This window comes from Hibiscus syriacus, unplaced genomic scaffold (genome assembly GCF_006381635.1).
Source record: "Hibiscus syriacus cultivar Baekdansim isolate YM2019G1 unplaced genomic scaffold, ASM638163v2 tig00019229_pilon, whole genome shotgun sequence".
In the NCBI taxonomy this organism is placed as follows: Eukaryota; Viridiplantae; Streptophyta; class Magnoliopsida; order Malvales; family Malvaceae; genus Hibiscus; species Hibiscus syriacus.
Window position 1 is genome coordinate 75,937 of NW_024062468.1, and position 11,564 is coordinate 87,500.

At 34.6% G+C, this 11,564-nt stretch overlaps 1 protein-coding gene and 1 pseudogene across 1 annotated transcript; one reads left to right on the forward strand and one right to left on the reverse strand.

The window, feature by feature from the left end:
• Positions 1–56: 56 nt before the first annotated feature.
• LOC120209565 (1-Cys peroxiredoxin-like) lies at positions 57–1,152 on the forward strand. The gene is given in 5 exon segments (XM_039208544.1): positions 57–174; positions 260–319; positions 322–407; positions 617–763; positions 864–1,152. Coding segments are annotated over 5 exon segments (657 nt in total). The 3' UTR covers positions 1,110–1,152.
• Positions 1,153–2,293: 1,141 nt separating this feature from the next.
• Positions 2,294–6,602, reverse strand: LOC120209575 (annotated as a pseudogene).
• Between the last annotated feature and the right edge of the window lie 4,962 nt (positions 6,603–11,564).

The following is an 11,564-nucleotide window of genomic DNA, read 5'->3' on the forward strand; positions in this document are numbered from 1 at the left end:
CAACAAGAAAGCAAATCCCAGTGCTCATTTTGCCATTAATCTCAGACGAAAACAAAATGCCTGGCCTCACAATTGGAGACACCGTGCCCGACCTTGAAGTCGAAACCACCCACGGAAAATTCAAGCTCCACGACTACTTCAACAATGGCTGGACGATCATCTTCTCTCATCCTTGTATATATATACCTATGCTTCTTCTTCTTTTTTCTTCTATTTTTTGCAGTAATTTTTTTTATGTTGTTGTTGTTTTTGCATGCAGCTGATTTCACACCCGTGTGCACTACGGAGCTCGGCAAGATGGCGGCTTACCTGCCGGAGTTCGAAAACGAGGGGTTAAGCTTCTTGGTTTCTCTTGCGACGATGAACAGTCACACAAGGAGTGGATCAAAGACGTTGAAGCTTATACTGTAACTACCTTTTCTTCAGTTCCCTTTTTAAAAAAAGCTTTTAAAAATCTGTTTCGACCATAGTATTAAATTGCGGTTATTGATGTTGTGGCTTGATTAATCTCCTAAAAAGTAATTATGTTTTTTTGTTGCGGATGCGATTTGCGGTATCGTGGTGACCTTGAAAATCGTCACGGTTATGGTTTTGACATGGTTGTTTCTTTGGGAAGCCTGGGTGCAAGGTGACATACCCGATCGTGGCAGATCCCAGCAGAGACATCATCAAGCAACTTAACATGGTGGACCCGAATGAAAGAGACTCGTATGGGAACCAGCTCCCTTCTCGAGCTATGCATATTGTGGGATCCGACAACAAGGTGAAAGTGTTGCTGCTTTTTACATATGTATAATTAATATTTTTACTGACTCAAAATCAAAATGAAGCCATACCGGAAACATTTTAATGTTGATGTGTAGATCAAGCTGAGCTTTCTGTATCCAGCAACGACGGGGCGTAACATGGATGAAGTGTTGAGGGCTGTGGACTCGCTACTTAAGGCATCCAAGTACAAGGTTGCGACGCCGGCGAACTGGAAACAAGGTGATCCGGTGGTGATTTCGCCTAATGTAAGCAACGAGGAAGCGAAACAAATGTTCCCTCATGGTTTCGAGACCAAAAATCTTCCGTCGGGGAAGGAATACCTGCGCTTCACTAATGTCTGAGTAGTAAGTACTAAAAACCAGTTCAAGCCATAAACATGTATATCATAATACCAACTTATGCTTTTGTATGTGGTTGTGGGCTGTGGCTAAAAATTACCAAGACTATAAATATGTAAGTTTTTACTATGTACGTACTGCTTAAGCTTACGGCGGTTAAATAAAAGTTGTTGTTCGGTAAATTTTGAATTGTAAGAAAGTTACAAATTTTACTTTTTGCTGGTTGAAAAAAAAAAAAATATGAAAATGATTTTTCCGGAGTCGAAACTGGGCCTATTGCTTAGAAAGCATCTTAACCGTTGGATTACAAACGCATGTTATTGCTTGATTTAAAATTTTATTTTATCTAATATAAAATACAAGTTAAAGATAGTCATTATTAAGAGGTAGGAGTATAGTTGGTCCTATGTCTCATTCACTGAATTTTGATTAAAACGTTTAAAAGGTATCGAAAGATAATGAAGTAATGAGTAAAAATGTAACATAACAATTAAGCTCTACCTAAACGTAGTGATTATTCGAACTTATCAAACGGTTTCAATGGTATGATTAAGGGACATTATATATATACAAGGGAGATCAAAAACGAATACTACTTTGTACCTGAAGACGTTGTGCAGGCTCTTAAACATTATTCTCATGGTTTATATAGAATATATATTAGAAATGCCGCGTCCACCAAGCACCAAAGTTTCATCTTCTGGCACAGGAACAATACCAATTGTTGGGGTTCAACTGGTTACCTAACGGATGGAGTCGACAAGTATCTATGTACTTAATTCCAGCTGCCGGTAGCATCGTAGATGTAGGACTTGGACGGCAAATTTTTGGTTAATACATGGACAAGTTGTCGTGCATTTTGCCCTTGATGCTTGGAAGGCAAACCAAAAGGAAACAGCACTTGAAAAGTAGTCCTAGAGCTGAGTAGAGGGATTGTCATTTGCATTTTGGAGTGGAATGCTGCATCTAGAATTGTGCAATGCATTCAAGAAAATCTTATCAGAAACCCCAGTCAACAAATGCTGGCAGTGCAGAACAATGGTTCGTGAAATGTAGCTTGGACTTTTTCTTCTTTGTGTTTCTCATACCAAACTCAAATCTTTATGTCATTGTAATAATTCTTTGTTGAGTTGGCTAGGTGGTAAGTAAAATATAAATGCAAAAAAAAAAGTTTTTTTCTTTTTGAAAAATGGAAAAATCCAAATACACTTTGCTTTACTTTAAAAGTAAAGGTATCAGTAATTGACAATTCTCATTTATAAGATGAAGTGCAACAGCAGCCTGTGCTAATGCTAAAGCCTTGATCTGGCTATCTATTGATATTGTTGCTATCATTGCTTCCTCTTTCAATACTAATTGAGCCACAAACCTCAAACCCCTTCAGATTATTACAATAAAAGCTCAAAATTTTTCCTTTGACTCTCCAATTTTTGTAGTTAGCCGCATGTACTGCTCACGTGCTTCTTGGTCGCGAGCCATGGACTTCACTCTTGCTAGAGCTTTTCCGATTCCATCAACTTTCTGTTGCTGACCGACTTTTAGAAATTCGTATTCATTACCTGCGTCGGTATCTGATGCTGCATTTTCAATGGCAGTTCGCATCCGGAATCCTAATAGACCAGAACCTTTACGCCTCCATAGCAGGATTATCTTTTCAACAATACAGACAGACCAAAGGAGCTTTTTGTACTGTTTACGAACCTGATGTCCCCTCACACGAGCCTAAAATTAATGATAAGCAGAATGAACAGGTAATTCATACTACAAATCAAGAGATCAAAAGAGAAAACATAAAAAACAACTTTGATAACTTATGTCCAAGAGACATCAATGGAAGCAAGTAAGAATATGAATCTTTCTTGAAACTTTGATAATCCTGCCTAATATGAAAACAAACAGAAAAAAGTAATTGATGTAAATTGTAAAGTACCTGAATTTTCACAATTCGATTTCTTAACTTCAAAAACTCATTCATTCCTTTCCGGCCACGGTACTTATGTTGGATCTTTGAAGCTGCAGTGTGCAAATAGTCTCCAAAATTACTCATCTTTTGATGCCTATTCCAAGATCCAAGAATACCTAGTTCAAGTGATACTTCAGACATATCATCATTGCCTTTAGTTGATTGAAAATGGGATAAGAGGGCGTGAAACACAGCTTGAATTAGAGCAGCTGCTTGAGCTGATTTTCTAACAGCAGCGAGGGACCCTTTCAATGCACAATTCTCATCAAATGCCCCATTAGACGGAGCAACTTACGAAGCAGTCTCAACAGCGGCTTGTGCTGCCATAGTTGCAGCATCATTATCAACCACATTTTGGTTAACAGTCAATGAAGAAAGACGGGTGATCAAATCAGCTTCAGCTATGTATCCAGCTATTCCTTTGTGACCTCTACCTGATGCTAAGTCAGCTGCGGTTCTTCCACCAGGTATACTTGGTGTGGGATCATCAACACCACCACGAGATGCGCCTAGTTTAATAAGCACAATGACTGTTTCTTCTCTGGAAAAAGAAAATGACCATCAATACAAAACCATTATTTTATTCCAATTACGTGTAATTGATTTTGAAATTTGAAATTTAAAAGTAATTCAAAATCATCAAAATTGAACATACAGATATTTAACAAGAATTAGATATATGACGAAACTGTGCAAAGACTTGACCTTCCAAAGTATGATGCCCAGTGAAGAGCCGTTCTACCTCGTGCATCTCTAAAATTAGGACTTATTCCTGCAGCAACTATAAGATCCATTGCCCACTCATAACCAAGAGAAGCAGCCAAGTGTATGACTCCTTGACCTTTGCCATCTTCATGAACCTTGTTTATCAGCCACTCACGAAGTTTTTGCATTAGAAAATTCAGAATTAATCCATCTTTAGATTGTTACTATCATTTGCACTTGCTATTCCTGTTGAATTTATGTTATTTTTCAACCAACATTTATCACATTCCTCAACAGCACAAACCTCCCGCTTTCTTCTGGGACCAACATGCAACAATTTTGCCAAACGAACTTGCAAGTGCATTTCCTCTTGTGCTGTGCTTTTAACAGCTGTAATAAAGGAGAATCCAGGTGGGTTTATCTCATTGCAAGCCAATCTGTTGCTGCAGGTGATATAAAATGGAACACGTCCAGGAGCATGAGAAGGAACTTGACAACGAATAACATTGTTGGTCAAAACCTCCGCAGAAACTTCAATTTCACCAAACATACAGCCCCATTTGGCAGCGTCGGGAAGCTTTTTGTTTCGTAAAAAATTTCCAACAAGTAAAACCTAAAACGTAAGAAGCATTCATGGGTAAGTATGATTTCATGAAAGGCAAATGACACTTTAACAAAACATTACACACAAATCATATTTCTGTACCTTTGTTCCAACTCCTGAATAACCCAGTCAGGTGAGAAATCAATGATGCTAAATAACTGTTCCTGAGAAAGAGAAGGACCCAAGGAATCGATATCCAGCTGCATATGGTGGGATAAACCGGATACTTCCTTGTCATCAGTCTCAGTGTAGTGTATTCCAATAAGAAGCTATCAAGGAATCATCATAATCTCCACCAATTTCTTTATCCATCCATCTTCCAAAGCTAGCAAGTTTTTCAGCTCTCCCGGTTCATCATTATGTGCACCGATGTCTTTGGGTTCATTTTCATTTTGCTTGGAATAGGAGACTACCTTTTGAGGACCAGAATGATTCTAAAACTGCAAACCTATCAAATTGGAATCATACTGCTGTAGCTCCTGCAGGAGATCAACTATCAATCGATAAACTTCAACATACCTGGAAACAACATACGAGGTAAATGGAGTGATTCTAGGACATCACTAAGGTGTCATAGGTTATAAAGTGATGGCTTAAGTTCATGGAAACAGAAGAACAGCATTATATTAGTCATTTGTGTTTACTTTAAAACTGAAGCTGCTAAAAGATGCAAAGATAAATGAATTACAATTATATGCTATACAACTTAAGGCACAAATTGCATACTTATCTAAAGCATATTCTATATATAGCTCTAATTTCTAAGCCTCAGTGCTATTAAGAACTATGCGGAATACAAAATGCATGTGTCCTTGTTATGACAGACCTGGATTAGCTTCCCTGGATATTCTCCAACTGCTTGGACGCCTACATTGTTGATTAACTTGTCTCCACATGTTACAGCATCTGAGATATCATGCACTCTCAACTGTACTTCCCTATGAGTTTTAAAGTCAACTGTTGCAGGCTGTTCAATATAGAGCTTTTGATCTGGCATGCTAATGGTATTTGTGGCCAAGTTATGGATGCCAGGCCAGAAACCTGAAAAATGGAGGATGATCGGCATAGATCTTACTACTATATTAAAAATTGCTAAAATAAATTACTAAAGTCATGAGTTTTAGGGTGCATGGTTATTTTTTTCTATTTCACGCTCTCGATCATTATTTTGAAGGTGATAACGACATATTGAGGATTCCAGTGTGTAATCAATTAACCTCACCAGCAACTTCAGGTTCCACTGAAGCAGAACAAGATATGGAACCATATACAGTTCGGTCAGGAGAATCAGCACTTGGATAATCCCTAGAGTCAACATCCTCAAATTCAGAAGATAATGTTTTCCCCTTCCAATCAACTCTGCTTGTCGATGCAGGAGATATCTCGATTGTAGCGGCAGCTGAATTTTGCTGTGCTAGGGAAGAAGCTGAACCAGTTTGCAGGCTTTCACTCCGAGATCCTGGGTCTGGTAGTAAACGAGAGGTTCCAGATCTGTACCCCTGCAGAAATGAATACATTGTATTGCATAGAACAAAAATATGAGTATATGATACTTTAAAAAAAATCAAACCAAAGACAATTAGAATCTACAAGTTAAAACATGGATCCTCCAAGATATTTGCAACCTAAAGGGCATTTCTTGTTGACACAGGGCGTAGAATTTTTTGCATTGTCTTTATCTTAACTTAATTCCTAATAAGGGAGAGAGAGAGAGAGAGTAAGATTATACCTCTTTTACTTCTCTGTAATGAACAAAAGCAATATGTTCAAACTCCCTGAAAATAGAATTATAACAAAATGAAAATACATAACATTGAAGAATAGACTAAGCAATTTGTAAGAAAGAAGGATTATCAAATATAATTTCTAAAGGAGATTGAAATGATGTCGCTGAGAACTGTTTTGAAGGTGTAAATAGCCAGAAAACAACTCACCCATCAAGCATCCAGTAGCAGCGTCGCTGAAAATTCTCATTAAACTGACCATGTGCATAGTAACAATGAAGAACATCCACACTTTCAATCTACAATAGCGAATTACAAAAGAAGTTAAAAAAAGTACAAGAACAAGCTTCACCGAAATATACAGAAATCAAGTTTGATATGATAGAGGCCTTTAGAAAGTAATGTGCTCAATGAAAAAATGTAGGCTCAGGGATGTGAATACTCAATTTAACCAATTTTTAAGGTTTTTCCTAGAAGTTGATTACCTCATAATTCCATAGAGGTTAAAGAATGGTGCTTGACTGCTTGCAAAAGCTCTTTCACTTTGGAGTCAGTAAGAGCACTAAACTATATCTATCATCTATAGAACATAACAGAAGATGTTCACACACAGGAGGACTGATAGAGAGAACAAATTAACAATTTATCAAAAGCTGAGCATTTTATAACATTACTTATTCAAAGACAACGATGATTTGCATCTTGCCCTGCTGATGGTCTACCACAAATAAATTATTAAATACCATCTAAAAGTTGCAAAGAATCGTATAAAGTAATCCATCTAAAGCAAATACAGAAAACATTGGAGAGATTCAAATGGAATGAATGAGTACAAGGAACTGAAGACAACCAATGGAAAAGGAGAAAGCATGTAAACCACAAAGAACATAGATTGAAGATTCTTTCAACCTTTTAGCAACCAAATTTCATAAAAACACAAGTGGTTCACTAAGTAAACTCGGGCAACTGGGTTCCACTCAAAAGAAGCTTTCTTTAAGGTAAAGAAGGAACTTGAATGATTAAAATGGCATTGTAAGACACATATTTGTAAAGAGAAACTGGAAAAAAGATACCTAATTGCTCATTGGGAAGGTATCTTCTTCCTTGAGCCATTGTTAGTCAGCTAACAAAACTCTCCAAATAAACCCAGATTTCATGGCCCATAATATACCCAAAACAACAAGGGAAAAGAAAAAGAAAAAGAAGGATTGTTCAAGAATTTTCAAAAAAAAAACCCAAAGCCAAGAAGGGATAGCTTTATTAGCAAAAAAAGAAAAGACAGAAATTTTCAACAATAAAATCGAAAATGGAGAGGCCTTTTATAATATGGAGTTTAATAAGAAAAGCAAAAATGGAGAAATGAGGAAGAAGAAGCGGAAGACAGGCCCGTGAATTGCACAGATGATAAAAAAGCGTAAAAGAGGGTTGCCAATGTCAATGAACAAATTCAGATTTATTCGTTTATAACCATTTAAATAAATAAATTAGGATTTTTCAAAAACAAATAAACTGGGAGTTCTACGATGCACTTAAAAATAAATACGATATAATGTTTTAAATTAAGTGTATTTTAATTTAATTTAAAATATTAAGAAAAATATCACATTTTTTATTGTAAAGTGAAATGTTATTAAAATTTTCATATTTTTTTATTGTTAATTGAAAATGTTATTAAAATATCATATTTTAAATTATGTACAACATAAGATATTATATTTTTTATAAGATTTTAGATCACATTTTTTATTTATTTTTTTAACCGTATTCTAAGTGAATTTTTTAGAAATTTTTAAATAATTTATTCTTGAACTATTTCAGGGTTCGTTCTTGAACCAAAAAACTAATACGGTTAACTCAACCTGACGTCCTCAAACTATTGTTTAAATTCTAAATTGGTCAATATACTTTCAATAGTTATAATTGAGTCCTTGTAACATCAATATTGTATCAAATCCAGTGTTAAAAAGCCGGTTCTAATAAGATATTAAATTATTTAAAACACACATCAAATTATAAACACATGTATACTTGCTACATGGATAGCTAGAAATATAATGTGTTATAATAAATAAATAATCCTCCTAAATTTTAATGGTACTATCTTTCTTAGCAGTAGGAATGTTTATTTTTAGAAATTAACTGGATTAATCAATTGAATCGAATTAGTTCAATTAAAACAATCGGCCATCAAATTAGATCGGTTGACCATCAAATTAATTCTATCGGGGAATGATTAATTTTTTCAATATTCGATTAACGATTAATTCGGTTCTAAATCGGTTAATTAATCGAAATAACGAAAAATATTAAATATTTAATATTATATATATATATATATATTAAATACATATTTTAATCTCAAATCCATTAACTATTTTAACCATACTAGACCCATTAAGTTATCAAGATTTTAATAAATTTTACCCTAAATATAAATATCTCTATTAAACTCAAATTAATCTAACTAAAAAAATTATAAAATTTTTTGGTTAATTTGACTACCGACGGAACTAACCGAACTTTATTCGATTTGGTTAATGATTTTCAAAAAAAAAAATTTGGTTCAATTAAAGGTTAAAGAAAAAGTTTGGTTCAATTAAAGGTTAAAGAAAAAAGTTTGATTAATTTGGTTAATGGGTATTTGGTCGATTCGATGACCGAACCGACAGTTTGAACACCCCTACTTAATACAATAGATCTGAATTATTCATGTGATAAGTGTGTGTATATATATGCCATTAAAATTGAACTGAATCAAATAGTTAAATTTATAGTTAGACCGATGGAAGATATCATATATATACTAATACTTTAAAAAAATCAATTATAATTGTTTTGAAATTTAGAGACTAATTTAAAATATAAATAATATTTTAGGGATCTTCTGTGAAATTAACTGAAAAATTCTGTATTCATTTATCATATTAGATGGGATTGGTTTGGATAAATGAATTCAATTTATTTACATTCATGAACATGTTTATTGTTTGTTATAAATTATTTAAAAATCATTCAAGATATTTTATAATTAATTGTGTGATATAATTTAAAGATTATTATTTGATTGGAGTATTTAATTTCATAAATAAAGTTAAAAATGATATGCTTAATAAATAAATAAATACATAAATATTAATATTTTAATATGATTTTATTTATTTGCATTTGTTTTGCTTTACTTTTAAAATCGTTTGCTTATTTGTCAATAAATTATTGCATAAAACTAATTATAAATAAATAACTTAGAAAAAATTATGGAAATATTTTACCAAAAGCAATTTTTTGAATAGCCAAAAGCAATCTTTTATTTTATACGTGTTTATGAATAGAATATCTTATTATTCGTATTATAAAAAAGTTTTAAATAATTTTATGTAACGAATTAATTCAACGTTAATTCAATTTAAAAAAATATAAAAAAATATTTATTTTAAATGATAATTAATATTTTTAGTGTGTTTTAATTTCTTTCATTATTCTATAATCTTTAAATAAAAAATATTTGAGGATTTAATATGATAGTAATGAATTTGTATATAAATCATTTATCATTTTATCTATAACTATTTATGAATTACTTTTATAAATATATATTTTACGTAAAATATTTTTTACTTGAATTTGGGCAGAAAAAAATCTATTTATCGAAAAATTGTCATGATGGAAGATGAATTAGGGTTGAAAAAAGGGGAAATTGAGAGGAAATTGATTCAATTAGGGATTTTGAACGGGGATGAAATGATACACTAGAGGGCTGGGAAGAAAAATGAGCAACTTATCGTTGGGGCCAAAGTTGAGGAGGACTTATGGTCAACTGAGGCCAGACATGGGCCTGGTTAATGGTGGGCCATGGGTTGTAATCTGTTGTGACACCAGTTGTTTATGAACCTGCATGAGTCAGCATAAATTAGTTATTTTGTTAGATTTCCAGTACATGTCAGCCATGGATACTTGTAATTATATAAAATTGTACCTGATTCCATTTGGAATAATTTTTTTATGAATGAATGAACTATTTTCTTCCTAAATTCCTTTCTATCATTTTCTGAAATCTCAATTCTTCATCCTAATTTGTGACAAATTAGTAATCATAGCCTAGATTCTGGTCAATAAGAAAACTGGGAAAGCAAAAGAAAGCTCAAATAATGGCAGATGATGCAGCGTTAACTACCATTCAACAAAGCATTAAGGAGTTACAAAATCAAGTGACAGATTTAAAGATGATAACCAAATGCCAAAATGGTGGGAACAGAAGGAGCAAAGGTTGGAGAACCTGAAATCTGAGTTTGCTGAACAGAAAGGATATTTGACTAGTATCCTAAAAATCTTGAGGAGCAAAGAAGGAGGGGACACTTTTGAAGAGGGAACAAATGATGGTAAGAAGAAAGACAACCAAGAAGCTGATATCTCCAAATCAACAGGCAAGGTTCCAATACAAGTTGAGCAAGCAACCCAAGCCCAAGCCCAATCCCAAAATCCAAAAGCCTGGATGGGCCTGCGACCTTACTTTTGCTTTAAAGACCTTCTTACTTAAATACCACTACTTTTCTCTTTTTCCCCCTAATGTGGGATTTTGCTCCAGACAAAACGAACACTGCTTCTACCGAGGGAGACTTGTTCTTTTTAGCTTTCCTACCCTTGGATTCTTTGATTTTTATTTTCTTAATCATTGCCTTGGAAGCTACCTCGTCATTGCCAAAAACGACTGTAAATCAATTCTTTGGAGAAGTTACATTGTTTACTTGGTGAGGTAGCTGTTTTATATGAATTCTTGGAGGTTAAGTTGAAAATTGAGTTTAATCTTTTCCAAAGAGTGGTCGATTTTGAGTTCACTTGGAGTAGGGGTGTGCAAATCCGGGTACCCGGATTTTCGGGTACCCGATTTCCGGATACCCGGAACTTCCGGGTCGACAATTTCTAGGCCCGTGTCCCAATCCGGATGTTACGGGTACCCGGTAATCAGGTACCCGGATTTTACGGGTACCCGATACCCAGTTTTTAATTTTTTAATTTTTAAAAATTATTAATTTAAAAAAATATACACAAATTTAAATGTTCGAAACTTCGAATTACATACTCTAATATCCGAACATAAAATTTAAAAGTTCAAAATACAAAATATAATAATCCATAATATAAATAATTCATTATATTTATATAATTATATATATAAAAACAAAAAATAACCGGGTACTCGGGTAACCGGGTACCCGAAAAAACTAGATTTTGTGACCCGGACCGACCCGAGAAATGTCAGGACAGGTACCCGAGCCGGACGGGTAAATTTTTTTTAAAGAATTACCCGTTTTTTCAGATCCGGGTCGGCGGGTCGACGGCTCGGGTCAACCGGTAGAGCTCGGGGCTCGGGGCTCGGGGCTCGGGGCTCGGGGCTCGGGGCCGGGGCGGGGCCGGGGCTCGGGGCTCGGGGCTCGGGGCCGGGGCGGGGCTCGGGGCGGGGTTCG